The sequence below is a fragment of the Sinocyclocheilus grahami genome, unplaced genomic scaffold (assembly GCF_001515645.1).
Source record: "Sinocyclocheilus grahami isolate Dianchi unplaced genomic scaffold, SAMN03320097.WGS_v1.1 scaffold1507.1, whole genome shotgun sequence".
NCBI classification, from domain to species: Eukaryota; Metazoa; Chordata; class Actinopteri; order Cypriniformes; family Cyprinidae; genus Sinocyclocheilus; species Sinocyclocheilus grahami.
The window spans coordinates 68,593-88,592 of NW_015506686.1; the positions used below are offsets into that span (position 1 = coordinate 68,593).

General features: G+C 40.7%; 2 protein-coding genes across 9 annotated transcripts in view; both read right to left on the reverse strand.

The window, feature by feature from the left end:
* khdc4 (KH domain containing 4, pre-mRNA splicing factor) overlaps positions 1-449 on the reverse strand; it is a 25,736-nt gene extending 25,287 nt beyond the window's left edge. For all 5 annotated transcript variants that reach the window (XM_016257067.1, XM_016257068.1, XM_016257071.1 and 2 more), the window contains exon 1: positions 288-449. In XM_016257067.1, the coding sequence (XP_016112553.1) occupies positions 288-448 (161 nt within the window). In that variant the 5' untranslated portion in view covers position 449. The remainder of the gene's footprint in view (positions 1-287) is intronic.
* A 3,217-nt stretch (positions 450-3,666) lies between these two features.
* On the reverse strand, positions 3,667-9,568 carry zbtb7b (zinc finger and BTB domain containing 7B). Of its 4 annotated transcripts, XM_016257056.1 has the most exons (4): positions 8,834-9,441; positions 7,505-7,561; positions 4,845-5,767; positions 3,667-4,279 (listed from the first exon to the last, which is right to left on the reverse strand). In XM_016257056.1, the coding sequence occupies exons 3-4, from the start codon at positions 5,759-5,761 to the stop codon at positions 3,736-3,738; spliced, it is 1,461 nt and encodes a 486-aa protein (XP_016112542.1). In that variant the 5' UTR covers positions 5,762-5,767; positions 7,505-7,561; positions 8,834-9,441; the 3' UTR covers positions 3,667-3,735. The 4 variants fall into 4 exon arrangements, with proteins under 4 accessions (XP_016112542.1, XP_016112543.1, XP_016112540.1 ...); XM_016257057.1 differs by lacking the exons at positions 7,505-7,561; positions 8,834-9,441 and adding an exon at positions 9,538-9,568; XM_016257054.1 differs by lacking the exon at positions 7,505-7,561 and having other exon boundaries at positions 8,834-9,443.
* Between the last annotated feature and the right edge of the window lie 10,432 nt (positions 9,569-20,000).

Here is a 20,000-nt window from a genome sequence, read left to right on the forward strand (position 1 = left end):
GAGAGAGAGTGTGTGTGTGTGTGAGTGAGAGAGAGTGTGTGTGTGTTAGAGAAGTGCACACACACACACACAGGTTGAAATGATGTTTATGGTCTGTGCTCCCAACTCAAGTCCAAACCATCACGGTATTACCATAGCAACGGTACGGTCTGTGGTGAGGAGGTAAAGCGGCGCAGACGCGGTTTATATGAGGTGTGATGATCTGATAGCGGATTATATCGGTGTTTCCGGTTCTGTTCGGCTTCTTGTTGTTGGTGTATAACATCCGCAGAGCAGCACACACTTACCCGCCACTGTGCGGGACACCGAACGACATCTGATGCGTGGCGTTTACGCTTCTGTTTGCGATTAACCGAACCGAACCGAACCGCTTCCGACGCCCGGCTCGAGCAGACAGACCAGCCAACGAAACACAGCGCCATGCGTCACTTCCGCTACCGCCGCGCATGCGCAGTATCATAAAACTCCCGTCACTTACGCAGGGGCGGAGCCAGCGGAGGCCCATCCAGCTTATTATACAAATATAATATTTGTTAAACAATTGTTGTTCTAACACAATTACAAAACTATGATAACATCTCAAATACTAAAATTAATAAAATATGTTTTTGCATAATTGTTGATGAATTTGATTGACAGCTGAGTGATTAATGAACATGTTAGAAACCCTCTGAACGCGAAGAGAGAGAGATGGATGGATGATAGAGAGATAGAGAGATTAATGGATGGATGGATGGATGGATGGATGGATGGATGGATGGATGGATAGATGGATGGATAGATAGATGGATGGATAGACGGACAGACGGATAGACGGATAGACGGATAGATGGAGAGATAGAGAGATAGATGGAGAGATAGAGAGATAGAGAGATAGATAGATGGATAGTTATTCTTGTTTCTCCAGCAGGTGGAACTAAAATTGAAGTTAGTTGTGAAACAGGCTGGTTTGAACGGGTCATTAATGTGCGCTTTGCTGTAGTTCGTCATTAAGCAGCATGTATTGTAGGTTATTATGGAATATTTGGCTCTTTTGTTGATTGTTCTGACAATAATAATTTAACACGGAGATGCTGTATAAACGACTTTCACATGGGTTTTACATGAAACTGAACCTTCAGATTAATATCTGACAAAAAAACACCAGAATACTAATGTGTTCATTTAATCCAAACAGTAAAAACTTTTTTATTATTTTATAAATATTATTCATAAATACTGACGCAGGTTATTATTGTATCTCAAGTAAATAATTTCTTTTAGATTTAATTAAAGGGCAGTATTCTTTTTTATATGGCATATATATATATATATATCATAAATATATATCCTCCTTATACTAGCACCACGGATCTCATCTTCAGTATTAATCAGTCTGTCATGAATATTAATTAAAACACAATGACATCACTTGATGAATATTAACAGTAACCAGCAGGAGGCAGCACAATCTGTTCATACAGAAATCTTTGTTTATTTGCTCTTTATTTGTACAATATGAGAAATGATTAGCCATCACTGAGAAAGATTTCAGTCTATGAACAGAACACAGATCCCTGATTAAAGGCTTTCACCCCAAACACAATCATCGCTTAGCTTCTGATAGAAAACAACTCCGATTCAATCAATAAACAACTCATTTTAAGAGACAGATGTAAAGAAACTACTTAATAACAGGGCGTTCATATTTCCAAGCACAAATTATATACAATAAATTAATATTCACCGAACATTTGCATAACCACTTAGTGCATGGCTCAAGATTTCCTGAGAATAGTTGCAAAAAAACAAAAACTAAGGCAGCTTGACCTTTTACATAAAAAACAAAAACAAATTCAGAACTCCTGCAAAGTACTTAATAATCAAGATGCAAAGACTTTTTGAAGATATTGAGGATTTACAATCATAAGTGGAGACTAATGAGCAAAGACAATATTTCACAACACAAAGATCCCGTTTTAGTGCAAATAAACCTCTTTGGGTAGTTTCCCTGCAGACGAAACCCCAGAATGCATCCCATAATCGATCGATCGATCGATCGTCTCTTAGATTCTAGAGAAGGTCAAAGAGCCCAAAGCTCCCGCAGCGAATGAAGCCGGCTAAAGCTATAGTTATAAATCTCACTAATGACTCATTTTTCATATAATGCATTTTTTTTTCATTTTTTAAATATCTCAGATATGCATTTGCATCAAAAAAGGCAAGACTCCTCCTCGTTTCATGCTCGTTTCTGGTCCTCAGAGCGATTGTGCTTTTATTCAGAAATCCATGTGCAAAACTTGCAAACAGAGGAGGTCTGGATCTCAGTTCTCTACAGCACCTGAGCGTTTACACACCTGATCAGAGATCATCTACCTGAGGCCATGACAATTAAAAAGGCAAAACCCATCCGAGACCAGACTCAAGGAGTCGCTCCGAGAAGCAAGCAACAGAAGAAGCAGAATAACTCAAGCGCCTCAAACCAGGAAAGTCACAATAAATATCAAACCCACAAATAAATAAATAGAATAGTATACAAAAGAACTGCTGTTTCTTCGTTAAAGAAAGCAAGCACGCAGGAAAACTAGATCCCTTCTCTAAACTCAGCATGAAATCAAGCTCATCGTCCCAAACTCAAGAACAGAAGACACGTAAACGAAAGCATTTCTGATCGAGATTCTCAGGCTTCTCCATCAGAGCGTTTAAGCACAATCCTGAAAGCCTTTTTAAAAGCGTGAGAACTGAGACCTGGTCCATCTGAAGTCTTCCTCTCAGACGGCAGGGGGAAAAGGCTACAAATATCTGAAAAATACATATGAATCATCTCGATTAAGTACAAACTAACCAATAATCTTTGGTATGAAAGTAAATTCTATCATTTGAAAATAATTCCAAACTCATTTTATTTGGAAAAGGCTAAGTTGAAGAGCAGCTTCAGTAGATTCCCCTTCATGAAACTCGCCTGTAGGTGGCGCTCTGTAGCCTCCAGCTGCTTCATTTGCATTCTTAGTTCATTCAGTTGTGTTTTTAAATCAGGTTTGTTCAAGCACTCATGTTCAAATTTTGCATAGCGTGAACATCGTCGGCCTCGGCACTCCTCACTCCTCACAGAACATTAACAAAACAAGACGGATCTCCAAAAGCAGTTGATTTGGATTCAAACAAAAACCATGTACCACAGAAACAAAGCAGATCTAACAAACAAAACGATCGACTGGAGCTCCAACAGAAACAGAAACAGAGGACGGTGCGACTACAGAACTGATATACACACACACACACACACATTCTCTCTCACACACACACACTCTCTCTCACACACACACTCTCTCTCACACACACTCTCTCACACACACACTCTCTCTCTCTCACACACTCTCTCACACACACACTCTCTCTCTCTCACACACTCTCTCACACACACACTCTCTCTCTCTCACACACTCTCTCACACACACACTCTCTCTCTCTCACACACTCTCTCACACACACACTCTCTCTCTCTCACACACTCTCTCACACACACACTCTCTCTCTCTCACACACTCTCTCACACACACACTCTCTCTCTCTCACACACTCTCTCACACACACACTCTCTCTCTCTCACACACTCTCTCACACACACACTCTCTCTCTCTCACACACTCTCTCACACACACACTCTCTCTCACACACACTCTCTCACACACACACACACACACACACACACTCTCACACACACACTCTCACACACACACACACACACACACGTGGTCACTCTTCCTCCTCCCCAGCAGCGTCCTGCTCCTCATCTTCCTCCTCCCATGTTCTATGCGTGACCGATGCGCTCCCGTGTGGAGATGAGCCTCCTTCGGCTTTATCCAGGGCTTTTCCCACCGGCCCCGCGACGACTCGCCACAGCAGCTCGGGGTAGGGCATGCGGGCCCCTGTCAGCAGCGGGACACCTTGCATGGGGCCGCCGTGGCCCTCGAGGAGCTGTGCGGCCGCCGCGACGCTCATGTGATCCAGATGCTGCTGGCCGAAGGATTCAGACGGCGGGGATCCGCTGGGATCAGTCCCGCGGCGCGGGCGGCGCGTGCGGAGCTCCAGGCAGCTGTGGCCCTTCCTGTGGCGCTGCAGATGGTCCTCGCGGGCGAAATCCTTGTGGCACAGTGGACACTCGAAGGGCCGGTCCCCGCTGTGCAGCGAGAGATGGTTCTTCAGGTCGTAGGAGTGCAGGAACCGCGCGGGGCAGCTGGGACATGGATACGGCCGCTCGCCCGTGTGCTTCCGCATGTGGATCTTCAGCTTGTCGTTCCTGAGATGAGAAATGAGAGAGATTAACTGCACCATTCTAGCAGGTGCAAGTACACGACTCACTCCTGAAACTGTGACTCATAACCAACTTTATTTATACCCACTAAACCTGAAGTGTGTTTTGTTAAATTCATGTTAAAATACCCAGTGATTAAAGCATTCAATAAAAGCAACGACACGCACTAAACCTAAACAACGAAGTCTTCAAAGTTGGGTAAACTTCTATAATGGTGTACGGAAACTACAAATACAACTATAATTTTAGCGTTCTCATTTTCTCCAATAGCGAAAGATAAAATTCTTGATGGCTTTTCTACTGCTTTAGAAGAATCGAGAGATTGATTAAGTGGGTCACTCCCTCAGCCCGTGTATTAGATGCTCTAGTTTTCTGTACTTTAATGCCAAGGTAATATAACAAAGTATAGTGTTATAAATGCCTGCCGAGCTGAAACAGTAGAGTAGCTTGATTCCCAAAGTTAAGAACTGATCAAATGTATTGTAAGTTGCGTTGGATAAAATTGTCAGTCAGATGCATAAAACCGTGGTAGATTGTGAACGCATCGTACCGTGTGAAGCGGACGCCGCAGGCCGAGCACTGGAACGGTTTCTCTCCCGTGTGTGTTCTCATGTGCCGCGGCAGCTTTCCCGCCCCGTGGATGATCTTCTGACAGACGGGACACTGCTGAGGCGTCTGAGACTTCCTCTTCCTGCCGCTTCCGGCTGATGCTCCGCCCCCCTGTGATTGGCTGTGGTGGGGTGTGGCCCGCCCCTGCGCTCCGGACTCCTCCTCCTCTGAGGGCGTGTCTTCGGGTCTGTGTGGGATCGGGGTGAACTCCTGTGACCAGTGTGAGCTTCCGTTCATGAGGCGCCCCAGGTGGGAAGCGCGTGTGTCTCCGTCTTGTACCTCGGCAGGCGGTGGGTGTCCTTCTCGCCCTTGCGCCGGAAGCAGCCCGCACTCGGGCGTGTCATCAGGACTCCGCCACACCGGCCTCACGGGAGACACGGCTCGGGTCACGGAGCATCGGTCCTGCTTGCGGCGGGATGGCAGCTGCTGATTCGTTGGATTGTCGCCCGTCTCGCCCAAAATGTCTCGGCAGGCATCTGCCACACACTGGATCCCCAGCAGCTGCGCGCCTTTCAGGACCTCGCGCATGCCCGAGCTGCGGATGGTCAGTGTGGCGGTGTAGGCGAACTCCAGCAGCGCGGCCAGAGCGTCAGGAGACACACAGTCCAGCTGACAGACGCTGCAGCTGTCACCCACGCCCTCGTCTCCATCCTCGCCCTCCTCCGCCCCGAACAGACGCCGGAAGTACAGGCTGACCGCGGCCATGACGGAGCGGTGCGTGGGGTAGCGTGCGCCGTGTGACGTCAGCGTGAGGTCGCAGAGCAGCCCGGTCCGCCGCTGGGCATTGAGACGAGACAGCAGCTCGTTGCTGTGCTCCGGGAAGGGGATCCCGATTAGACCGTCCTCTCCTGGAGACATCGCCACCTGCAGGCAGAGAGAGACACATGTGAATACTGTCGGCACAGAATGCTGCATGCTGCTTCAAAACACATTTCACAAGGTGTCATAGTTGGGTAAACTTATATAGAGACAGAGCACATTTAGGCCACGCCCACACCGGGGTGGGGGGGACAATCCAACGCTCTCCATTGACTCTGTATTGCGGGAAGCTGCCTCCTTGTCATTTCTGACTTTTAACAAAAAACAGAGCAATACCTAAAAGCTGTTATGTGAGAAGGTGTACAGTAAACAAGCTAAAAAACCCAGAACTATGTTTTTATATGCTGTCGATCCAAAAAAACGAGCGTTTAGGACACAAATTGTTGTAGATATCGGGGTATTTCATTCAGTTGGATCATTTCTCAAACAAAAGGAAGGTAAGGAAAAGGGGCACTGACATAGACCAATAAAGTTTAGTTTCTTATTATATCTCCTCCCCGCAGCTTCACATCGGGTGGTGAAATAATCCTTTGACATGATTAAAATAATGAATGGTCTTGTTGCCGATTACGTTTCTCTCCAGTGAGTGCAGTTCTCAGAGTATTATGACACGTTGCGCTCTACTTTTGTGTCCTAAACGCTTGTTTTTTGGGTTGACAGCTTATCAAAACGTAGTTCTGGGTTTTTTAGCTTGTTTACTGTACACCTTCTCACACAGCAGCTTTTAGGCATTGCTCTGTTTTTTGTTATAAGTCAGAAATGACAAGGAGGCAGCTTCCCGCAATACAGAGTCAATGGTGAGGGTTGGATTGTTTCCCCCCCGGTGGGCGTTTTCAGATTATGACGCGTGTCGCTCTGTCTCTATAGTGGTGAACGGAAACAATAATAAATATCATTTTTGCGTTCCAATTTGCTCCAATAGCAAAAAATAAAAAATAAATAAATAAAAAAAGAGGAAACAAATATGGAGAGATTGATTGTTGGTCGGATAAGAGAAAGATGTCAAATTTGCCATTGAATTAGAAACACCCACACACACACCTCTTGCTTTTTACTTCATGTGATGGAGGATTTTAATAAGGGCTTAAACGTCCCACAGGCCTCCTCCCAAACGCAAAACGCTAATTTAGGACACACCCAATCCAGCAAGCAGGATCAACGGATCAGAGAGAGAAAGAGAGACAGGGAGAGAGAGACAGATAGACATGCCCTGAATGTGCATTTGACTGTGTATTGTTAATATTTTCATAAGCATTACTGACATTACTATATTTTTATTATTCCGGTAGAAGAGCTGAAGTGGTTAGAGACGCTGCAGCTGCAGAATCTGACAGTCTGAGACACTGACACCTGGACGAGACAAACTGCTTTAGTGCAGACAAATATTTACAGGCTATACGTCTGTGTGCAGAAGTGTGTGTGCATGCATGTATGCCTGTGTAGGTATGTATGTGCATGTGTGTGAGATGCATGTGTGTGTGTGTGAGAGAGATGCATGTGTGTGTGTGTGTGAGAGAGATGCGTGTGTGTGTGCGTGCGAGATGCATGTGTGTGTGTGTATATGCATGCATGCATGTATGAATGCTTGCTTGCATGTGTGTGTGTGTGTGTGTGTGTGTGTGCGAGATGCATGCATGTGTGTGTGTGTGTATGCATGCATGTATGAGTGCTTGCTTGCATGTGTGTGTGTGTGTGTGTGTGTGTGTGTGCGCGCGTGTGTGCTCTGGGTTGTGTGGGTGGGGTAAACACTATGGGACACAAAAGAACAGGGAGAAATTTTACTTCTATTTTCCACTTGAGATTTACATCAGAATCTGCTCAGAAAAGACTTTCCATCTGCTGGAACAGAGAGAGAGAGACAGACAGGAGGAGAGAGAGAGAGAGAGAGACAGAGAGAGAGAGAGAGAGAGAGAGAGAGAGAGAGAGAGAGAGAGAGAGAGGGAGAGAGAGAGAGAGAGACAGAGAGAGAGAGAGAGACAGAGAGAGACAGGAGGAGAGAGAGAGAGAGAGACAGAGAGGGAGAGAGAGACAGAGAGAGAGAGAGAGACAGAGAGAGAGCGAGACAGAGACAGAGAGAGAGAGAGAGAGAGAGAGACAGGGAGAGAGAGAGAGAGAGAGAGACAGAGAGAGAGAGAGAGAGAGAGAGAGAGAGAGAGAGAGAGAGAGACAGGGGGAGAGAGAGAGAGAGAGACAGAGAGAGAGAGAGAGAGAGAGAGAGACAGGAGGAGAGAGAGACAGAGAGAGAGAGACGGGCGGAGAATAAGAGCACATGTAACAGTAATGGCACTATTTTTATCAGATCACAACACACACACATTCAAGAGTCACACTGATTGTAAACTACATGTTACTGAACACTTCAAAAGTTATATCACCTTCTGGCTGTAGTTGTTCATTTTGATTGGCTTTATTGTCTTTTTGTATGCGTTTTTCAAACAGACCCCAAACAGAAGCGGCGTTACTAAAATGGTTAACAGCCGCAAAAATGTCTGCGTCATGAAACAGTTAAAGACTCAAGAGTCTTCTAATGATTAAAACCCACACAATATATTACGGTAAAATATTAAATGCATCTGAAGCGTTGAATATGATTATTTTTACAGGCCCATCGCTGGCGACTCTGGGCCCTCGAACACAAACACAGGCAAGACAAACTTTAGGTTTAACATGTACATCCCAGATTCACACACACACACACACACACACACACACACCTGAGCCCGGAACTTTCCACCAACACCCCGGCGACCTCTCTGCTTCCCCTAACGACCGGTGGCTCCATACAGCCCATAATACTGGCCTCCCAAACCCTTGAGTGCTGCTTAACAACAGTACACTCCCAACACCTGATTAACCTGATCCAAAACACACACACACACACACACACACACACACACACACACGGAACAAGATTTCCCAGGAACAGGTGTGGCGTCTTAAGGCTCCTGGTAATGTTACACAATTGAGACGGAGCAGATTAGTCACTAACGAACCACGAGCCCCACTTCAGTTCAGCCTCATTCACTCGCACATCAAGCCCAAGACTTTCTCACAAACACACACACACACACGTGTTTCTGCGGTCACATTTAATAAGGCCCCGGATCCTACCGTTCGGCCCTTCATAGTGAAGCAGGGCACTGTAGACAAAACCTGCACCGCTGTCTGTGTCATAGCATCCGTCTGTCTGTCTCTGAGCCGTCTCTCCTGCTTCTTTCAACAAACTACGGGGTTCGACGCTCTCCGGTGGGGATCTGGACCTCTTTCTTCCTCTCTTTCTTCTTTCTATCTCTCCTTTCGTCTTCCTGTCTTGTGAAAAAGGTGTTTGAGACGCCTCCCCCCGTCGCCCACGTGCCCCTCGCTCCCATCAGCATCAGCTCGTTTCGAAACGCTCGCAAGTTTCCGAAAACACAAAATCCCTCGCCCTCCGCTGCGAGCTGCGTCCGGATCAACGGCTGCGGCGACAGGAAGGATGATCTTCTGACTGATTCCGGCCCTGCGAGCAACACTGCGCCGTCACTGCAGCATTTTCCGTCTAACGCAGCGCGTTTATTAGGCTTTGGGAAGGACAGATGGAGAAACTTCAGTGGTTTCCGAGCCGTGTTAACTAGGGTTAACTAGTAAAGGTGTGAAGAATCAAACACAAACAGCCCAACACCACACACACACACACAAACACAGAAAGCATCCTAATAACCACAGATACACAAATAAATTAAAACATTAAATGAAGCAACAAGTAATTTCAGATCACTGAAGAACTCAAAAACATGCAAAGTTCTTTAGATACCTGAACAAATGAACGTGACACTCACCAAACACAGCTGTAAGAAACAAATCTATTTTAGAGACATTTGAGTGAAGACAGAGCAGGACAGAAAGAAGAATTGAAATGTGGTGTTCAGAAGAACAAAAGAAGGAGCTGAAGCTGCAGGAGAGAAGAGCGTCACAGGAACTCCTGCACGAGCCGCAGAGCTTGGGTTTCATCTCACCGTCTCAGTCGTTCATTCTGGAGACTATCACACTTCTACACACACTCGTTTCTTTCTGAAAACTGCATGAAAGAGCTCAAGAACTTTATGATGTCTGTTGGATCAGTGAATCACGTCCTCAAACACACAGCTCTGAATCTGAACCACATCTGTTCTCAGTTTAAACTGGATCTGGTCTGGATTTTCTTTGCTCTGAATTTGAACTTCATCAGTTCTTAATTGAAATCGGACCTGCTCTTAGTCTTAAACGGGATCTCCTCTGAAATTACAGTGAAATTGTTGTGAATTTAAATCGTATCTGTTCCAAACTGAAATTGAACCTGCTCCGAATTTAAATCAGATCTGTTCTGAATTTCATCTGTTTGTCCACAGATTCCATAATAAACAGAACCAGCCCTATATTAACACACAATGATCACAAACTGCAAATATGAAACTTCAGATCAAACACACACTCTGGATCAGTTAAACAGTCTCTACACATGGAAATATTCTCAGCGATGTTTTCTATGAAAGCATTGCAACTGAAAGCCTTTCAACACCAACTCGCCTCATTAACAGATCACGTCAACATTTCGCTTTGGGATTTATAAAAACAAAAACTACTACAGAAAGAACTTTTGCCATTCCAGCAAGACAACACATCTGACAGAGACCTAGAAACTTTCCAGTTTACTTAGAAACAGCGCAAGACGTCTTTAAACCTGGAACATCTGTCGTATCTGATCAAACCAAGACAGATGAAGCGTACAGACACTCAGATGATATGAGTGTCATAACTCTACACACGCATACAATCATTCATAAAAACTGGAGTTTATGTCAAAGAGAAAACGAGCAGTTAAAAACAGCACAAGACCTGACGAATGAGCACATGGCATTTAACATCCAGCCATGAAACACGCGTCATTCATCAGTTACTAGAACTCGGTCTCACGATGAAAAAAAGAGGACAGATATTAACAGCTTGAAACTGCATTATTGTGTCCTTTCACAACTTTGTAATAAAAAGTATTGAAACTTTAAATCGTGACAATTTTACATCCCCTTTACTTTAAAATAGCTACATTTATAGAAAGCGTTAAAATCAGGGAAATTCTGCTTTGCACTTTTTTGACAGAACTTTAAAAAGATAAAAGACATTTTTAATTTGGTATTTAAGTGAAAAATTCACCGTGTAAATAAATGTGATGTGTAAATGGCCGTTTAGAAATCTCATTCATTTATTCATTCATGAATTTACATTTCTCTTCAGTGGAACACAAAAGAAGATATTTTGAGAAATGTGTTTTTGGCAATACAGTGAAAGTCAATGGGGTCCAATGTTGTTCGGTTCTAGGCCCGTCACGATAACAACTTTTTGTTGTGCGATATATTGCCCCAGAAATAATTGCGATAAGCGATATTATTGTCATTTTAAAGACCATTTTATGCCACTGAATATATAATCACAATGTAACAGCGTAATAATGCACACTTCCAAATGACAACAAACTTTAAATTTTTAAGAATATTAAGATCATGGAAATTAAGTATCAAAATATTAGATAGCTTAAAAAACTTGATTAAATGGTAAATAAACATTTTCTAACAAAAAGTGCAAAGTAACAAGTAGAAAAAGAAGACAAATGCACAAATATCTTGTATGGAGATTTTTCCATCTACAGATTTTTCTCAGTAAATGAAGAGTGCACGCTATTGCTGAGAAACACAATCACTATGTCCGTATGCATCCCTAAACAAGGCCATATCTGCAGATGAAACTTTGTTTGTAGAAGCATTTGTTAAATGTGAACGAGCACCTCGTGACTAAGTTACACCACGTTATGTTCGAGAAGCTGCAAAAGACACAGGCGCACGTGGAATGTACAAAACATGGTGATATACATTTTTATGTAAATATAATGGGCGTTATAATGCGTCACCAAAAATGATTGCGGTCATGTACATATATTGCGCGATAAGTCGATATATTGATTATTGCGACAGGCCTATTTGGTTCCCAAAATATTCTTCAAAATATCAGAAGAAAGTCAGTCATACAGGTTTGAATGAGATGAGAGAGAGTAAATGACGATCTCTTACATCAGCAAGATCAAGCTTACTCAACTTTTGGTCCAGAAAAAGTAAAAAACTACCATCACATACGGTATCTAAAGTCCAGACCATGACCTACGAAGGGCCAAAAGGGCCAGAAGTAAATGTTGCATTATAGCCAAATATAATAAAATACATTTACAAAAAAAATCACTCAAAAGTTCAATGCAAAAACACAACAACACGAAGATATGCATGTTTTTTTTTTCCATCTCAGGTCAGCTTTGAGCGTCTCTGCATTAAATGCACCTGACAGTCGTTCAAGGCCTCGATTCGATCTCAGTCTCCTTTATCGTGTCAAATCTGTGAGAGTCTGACTGTAGGACGAGCTCCAGAATCACCAGCTCAAAGACACGAAACACTGTGAATCAGCTTTCTTACAAACACACACACACACACACACACACACACAGAATGAACCCCCCTCTGCCAATGACAAACACATACAGTAAAGAGACGCTCATCTGACAAGAAGCACCCACACCATCTTCTGCTCTTTCTTTTCTCGTGTTCTCTGCGTCTCTCGCACGCCAGCTTTATTATGTCAGAATGATTAGAAGCGGATTTTGACTCGATTGAGAGAAACAGGAGGCTAATCTGACTGAGGATCGAGTGTGTGTGTTCACATGAACGTCTCCTCAGCAGCTCCAGAACACTGATCCGAGCAGAGATTCTGTGAAGGAGACGGCCGTGTGGAAATAATGGCTCTCTGTCGTCGAGTGTGTTTCTGTTTGTGTCACAGCGGATTCTCACGTCCCACTGCTGCTCTGACAGCTCACTTCTGTTCTTCCCCGATCACAATACGACAATATGGTTTCCTTAACATGCTCACACAACACGATGCCACACACACACACATCTGCCGTGCATCTTGTGCAGTTATCCATCAGAACACATGACCGTAGCAGAAACACACTTAACAACACAATCAAGATCTCTTCTTCATCTTCGTCATCAGTCTCGGAGCACAACACACACACAACTGAGAGAAGACAATAAACAGTTCTAATAAAAATGAACCACAAACCACAATGATTTCTTTCGGAAAAAATAGACAAATTAAATGTTACTCGAACCCTAAAAGAGCGTTGCTATTGTAGAGTTTGATCAAATCGTTATTCCTTTCGTGTAATCAGAGACCCTCAGGAAATCCAGTGTGTATTTCAGTGCACTAATAATATACAGCTTCAGGCCTCTGAAAAATACAGCTCAAATTTATGTTTATTAATAACTCTATGTGTTTAGGGCAGATTTACATGCAAGTAAAAATAACAAAAAACAAAGGATATTTAAAAAGGATAAATAAAACATGAATTGAAATTTCATAAAAAAAATTTACTTCATAAAAATAAAAAATGTGATATTTTAAATTCATTTTCTGGAATCTGAAATACTTTAAAAAGAATGACAAACATAAAGAATCAGACAAAGGAAATGCAGTAACACACTCACACACACACACACACACACACACACACACACAGTGCAGTGCAGACGAGTCTAGAGGAAAGTGAGAGTCGTGTTTGCTCGTACCGTACAGTGTGCTTTGATTCTGCTCCTCTGGGAGATAAACATGTGTTAGCGAGCGCCAAAAACACACCAAAGCTTTTCTGTGAGGCTTTAGTTGAGGGAGGGGATCGAAAATAAGAGCAGCTCACAAACAATTGCACCCATGGAGAGTGTGTGTGTGTGCGTGCGCGCGCGTTCAGAAAGCATGAGCTCCTCTCACTCACACACACACACACACACACACTCTCACACACACACACTCACACACATACTTCATATTCCAGAGAAAAATCTACTGAACCAGAGACAAAACATGTTGCAGTTCATCACAGACGTTCCTAAAAGCGTTCGCAGGAAACCGTGTCACTTGTGTTTGTCTCCATTTATTACTCATCTGATCTGATTTGATTTCCTTTATTGTCACTGCATGATACAAACAATGAAATTCAGATGCACTAGCTGAAACGGTGCTCAAAATATACTGTGAAAATAAAACACACACACCTAACATGCACACGCAGACCACACAACTGGCATCACATGAGAAATAACTTTTTAAAAGTGTGTATTGCTCAGTTTAAAATGATGAACAGATGTATTGCTGCACACGTTTTAGTGTGTAATGAAAATATGTTTTTTGTTTTTGTTTTAAATGATCTGTTTTTATCAGAATATCAGATTGTCAATTATCAATTTTTATCAATTTAATTTAAATTGGTTAAACTGTAATAATGTTATTATATATTTACATTTAGTCATTTAGCAGATGCTTTTCTCCAAAGCAAATGAGGACAATAGAAGCAATCAGAATCAACAAGAGAGCAATGATACGCAAGTGTTGAAAAGAAAACAGAATAGAGCAAGCTAGAGTTAGAGGCCTTTTTTGCTTTTGTTAATTGTATAATAAATAAAAAGAAAAAGATAGAATACAAAAAGTTTAGAGAAGTTAGTGTTTTTTTTAAGAAAACAAGCAGTTAGTAAATGAATAGAGTGCTGATCTTCTATATTCGAGATATATATAATGTTACATTTTAACAGTACGTCAGGAAAGCTTGTTTCTGACACCGAATACAAAATAAAAAAAGGTAACTGCAACTTTTTATCTCGCAATTCTGACTTTTTTTTCTCAGAACTGCATGATGTAAAATCGCTATTATGAATTCTAAATTCAGAATTGTGGGATATAAACTTGCGATTGCATGTTAAAACGTCAGCATTGCGAGTTTATATCACGCAATTCTGGCTTTATAACAACAGCGAGTCTACATCAGAACGGCAAGAAAATCATTTCATTTTTATCCTGGAAACAGGCTTTCATAGTATGCTGTTTATTCTAATATGTGTCCCTGCAGCACAAAAGCAGTGTTAAGTCGCTGGGGGATATTTGTAGCAATAGCATTGTATGGGTCACAATTATACATTTCTCTTTTATGCCAAAAATCATTAGGATATTAAGTAAAGATCATGTTCCATGAAGATATTTAGTAAATGTTCTACCGTAAATATATCAGAACTTAATGTTTGATTAGTAATATGCATTGCTAAGAACTTCATTTGAACAACTTTAAAGATGATTTTCTCAATATTTAGATTTTTTTGCACCCTCAGATTCCAGATTTTCAAATATTGTGCTATCCTAACAAACCATACATCAATGGAAAGCTTATTTATTCAGTTTTCAGCTGATGCATACATCTCAATTTCACAATATTGAACCTTATGACTGGTTTTGTGCTCCAGGGTCACAAATGTTTTATGTATTTATAAAAAAATAATAATAATAAAAATAATAATAAAAGTGTGTTTTTGTCCTGCATGACCTGTTCAAATCTGTTTTGCTGTGATGTTTAGATAAACGAACTTACAGTGACAGTGTTGAGGTTTAATACCGGTCTACACACATTTAGCATCGGGGGTAAAAGTTAACATGCCCTTACGATGTCCCTCAATGTCCTAAAACTGTCAGGTGGAGCAGAAAAACACTCAGCAGTGAGGTTTAGAACTGAGAATTATCCTGAGACGGTCTGTCGTTTCTGGGTCTGTTCTCTCAGAGCATGGACGAGAGGAGAGCGCTGCGGTGACTGAAAGTAGGCCAGTGAGCGGCTGCATGGGGAGTTTTTGAATGCGGGACGCTGCATTATTAATGTGGAACTGAGACCGACGGCACAGATTCACTGCAGACATTAAGCAATCCCAGAAATCAGACTGATCAAAGTCTGATGTGCACAAAAACATCCCTCTAAAAACAGAGCACAAATATCAACAAGAGGGACTGCATGATGTGCACAAAAACACAAAACAAACCAAAAACATGCAGCTCAAATCAGACTCTCTGCAGCGTTTGCCATCTGATTTAACTGACTCTTCATCATCATCAAAGTCATATAAGACACCGTTAAACCTTTGCATTATAAAGGTATTCATATTGTACACTCTAATGCATTATATCTTTAATAATTGTAAAAAATGCATTATAATACGTGACCCTGGAGCACAAAACCAGTCATAAGGCTCAAATTTGTGAAATTGAGATGTATGCATCATCTGAAAGCGGAATAAATAGCTTTCCATTGATGTATGGTTTGTTAGGATAGCACAATATTTGAAAATCTGGAATCTGAGGGTGCAAAAAAATCTAAATATTGAGAAAATCATCTTTAAAGTTGTTCAAATGAAGTTCTTAGCAATGCATATTACTAATCAAACATTAAGTTTTGATATATTTACGGTAGGAGATTTACTAAATATCTTCATGGAACATGATCTTTACTTAATATCCTAATGATTTTTGTCATAAAAGAGAAATGTATAATTGTGACCCATACAATGTATTGTTGGCTATTGCTACAAATATCCCCCAGCGACTCAACACTGCTTTTGTGCTGCAGGGACACATTTATGTGAAGATTTGTTTGTTGTGTTTTAATATTTTTTATACTTGAGTGTTTGTTGTTTATGTATTGTATGTAGTTTGTTGATTGTACAGCACTTTGGTCTGCAGTTCAGATGTAAAGTGCTTCATAAATAAAAGGAATGAATGAATGCATGCATTACGCTTTGTAAAGGTGTAACAACGAACAGTTAAATATGATAATATGTTATGACTGTGGTGGTCATCATATGATGCATTATAAGCTGCATTACAAGGCATAATTAATGCATTAAAATACTTTATAATGCATTATATATAAAGGCTGTAAGTAAAATACCAAACAATTTCAGAAAAAAGGTGGACGGTACCTTTTCACCTTATTTTGTACCATATTTATCCCTAACGACTGCATATTAGTATATTTTGAAAGGGTATTGCCCCAGTGACAGCTTTTGTACTTTTTTTCTGAGCGTGCACAAAATTAAACATTTAAAAAGGTCAAAAACATCAAGCTGATCCAATGCAGCTGTTCTCAGCAGCAAAACAAGAGAGGAGAAGCAGAGGAACGAATCTGGGGTCTGAGATTTGAGGAAAAATCCCACAATCTAAAAAAAGAAAACCGACCGCTTTCCTCGGTCTAAATAAAGACGTGTTCTTCGAAAACACACAAGAAACGCTGAGAGTGGGAGAGTGTGTGTGTGTGGAGATCCAGAGGCAGATTGAAGGAGTGCGACAGAGGGGGAAACGACAGCAAACGCACAGCAAAAACCAAAGAAAAGCATCAAATCAGAGTTGTGGATTGAGTGAGGAGGGGGAGTGATGTGTCATAGAGAGCAAAGCTGAGGACGAGACGCAGAACGAAAGAAGAGAAGAGGAAGAGGAGGAGGCTGGTGTAAACAGAAGCAGAAATGAGGTGAGAGTGGGAGAAAGATAAAGACACAGGAAGCTGCCTTTGCAGTGAGGGTGCACTCGTGCGTGTGTGTGTGTGTGTGTGTGTGTGTGTGTCTCTGTGTGTGTGTGTGTGTGTGGTCTTGTTGCCTATTCAGCATAAAATGACTTGAAAATGTGGACGGATTTCATCATCTGCCTTCTGTACAGTGTTTACTAAACGCTGCCTATAAACTCATCAAGAACTGAACATCTCTTTATTTTTAAATCATTGCACAGCTGATTCTAGAACTATTTATCTACTCACTCATATTCTAAACCTCATATTCTAGGTCCAATGAACCCCATGCTCCGAGTAAACGCTGGGAATCTGAGGTCATTCTGAATTAGGAGCCGTTGAGATGCATTCAGAGCGCTGAAACCACACGCACATCACCCCGCTACCCACCGTTACTGACAACCGAGCAAGAAATATTCAGAACACTTCACTTTAAAGCCTTTATATATCATGCATTATAAAACCAGTTCTAATGCATTAATTATGATGCACCTTATAATGCATAACTGTAAGCACACTTATAATACATTAGAATACTTATCTATTCATCATCACACCTTTAGAAAATATAATGCATTAAACACATAAGAAACAAACCTTCAAATATTATAATGCATTTTGACTTTAGGTACAGTTATTTATGAAAAGATATTATGCATTACAGAATACCTTTATAAAGCATTATACATAAAGGCTTTAAGTGTTACCAAATATTCCTCTGACTATATATGTTCTCAGAGCATTGTTCTAACATTCACATTAATTCATAAAAATCTTTCTAAGAAGCCCATTTTTATAACACATTATAAGAGTATTCTTAAGGCATTATAATGAATGCATAATGCATTATAAAAAAAATTATATGTTGTTTCATCTCATAAATAATCATAACAACATTTATAATAAATTTAAAAAACTTATTTGTGGTTATAACATTCATGAGTGTGATTATTTATAACACGCAAAACACACCATGTTATATCCACTTCATTTATAATGGATTATAAGTCTCATATCTTGACATTATTTATTTAAGATCTGTATGGTATCTTACTGATATTACAATAAATATAGTTAAAATCAAATGTGCCATATTACACATTCATCTGCTCTTACGGCTGTTTAAGAAAAACTAGTTTTTTATTATTATTGTTTTATTATTTATAAGTGGTCTTTGTATGCTTTAAGTAAAGTAACGGGTTAACAATAGCAAGATTATGAGACTTATAATCTATTATAACTATGGGAAAGTTAAGTGAATGCATTGTGTATTATAAATCATCATTTACTCTTAAAAGCTATAACCACAAATAAGTAAATATTACAACGCATTAAAACTGTTGTTATGATGACTCGTGAGATGATACCACATATTAAAAGGTTTTTTATAATGCATTCATTTTAATGCTTTAAGAATATAACGCATTATAAATACAGGCTTCATAAAATGTGCTCTGAATGTTCAAAACATCCAGTTTTTTCTTGCACAAGCGAATGTTAAGGGAACGTTGCATTTGATCATTTTGCAAACGTTATGGGAATGTTACTTTCGAGTGTTCTCTGAAACTTCTGTAGCTCCAGTTTTTCAATTTCTTTGTGTTTCTTCTGCCTCGGTCAAGCCCGATCTCATTTATTTCTAAAGCGCTTCATACAGCACAGATCGAGTCAAAGCAGCTAGACAGAAATAAACAGGGAAATAAATGATGGAGACTTCATCAAACATGAAACGGATTCAAATTCAACCCAGCTAACAGGGGACGCTTTTTTACATAAATGCTATTACAAAAGATTCTTAAAGTAATGTTTATCAAATGTTCTAAATCATAACGTTGAGAGAAAGTGTTCTTAAAATATTAAAATGAGCCTAAACGTGCAAATAGCATTTTATTTTGGGGAGAAAAGTATTGTGAGAAACATTTTTGCATTCTTTAAATAATGTTTCAAACGGAACATTTGGGTTTTAGAAACAATGTTGCCACAGCGTTTCAGAACTCACGTTTGTTTCCCGGGAAGCAGCTCTACAGAACACAAGAACTTCATTCAGTTCAGTTCAGCAGCAGATATACAAGTTATTTCAGCAATAAGCTTAACTCAACACACTTGAACACACCGATGCTGCTGCGAGACGCTTCATATTCACTGAATTCTCAGAGGCTTCAAATGAAACTCAGCCGGCACACTGATAAACGCTTCGAAAGCATCCTACAAACTCTAAATGTCAAAAGGTCAACACTTTAAGCATTTCTAAATCAGTCACATTTCAAACAGAGAGAAACAGCAGATAGTTGATGAGTCACGCAGAATGAGAATCTCCCTCCAAAAACACCCGCGGAACCAATCGAATGATTTAACAAGACGCATTATTCGACAAACACTCGAGCAAACTAACCAGCGCTAGAGGAGAAAGCATCATTAAACACACGATCCGAGTCGTTAACATGTGAAAATCATGCCGCCTGATTAGGATTCTTTCGTCACACGGACTAACTCTACATCTGTGTTCGAGACGTGCTGATTATTTAAACTGACAGTTCATCCGGGAATCAGTCCAAACCTGTAGGACTGACTCTCTTCTGCAAAAGAAGATATTCTGAAAACATTAGCGCTCAATGACTTTAATCTTAAAGACAAAAACACATATAATCAAAATATCTTATTTTATGTTCAAAAGAACAATCTTTTTTTTTTTAAATGGATAGATGCTTTGAATATAAAAATCACACCAAAATATGGCAGAACATAAATTATGAGTTCATTATTGTTTATTTTAATTAAAACTGATGTAATTTATAAAAAATTATGTAGTTTATAAAAAATCTATATGAAACATGATTTTTCATACATTTATCTTAAACACTCTTT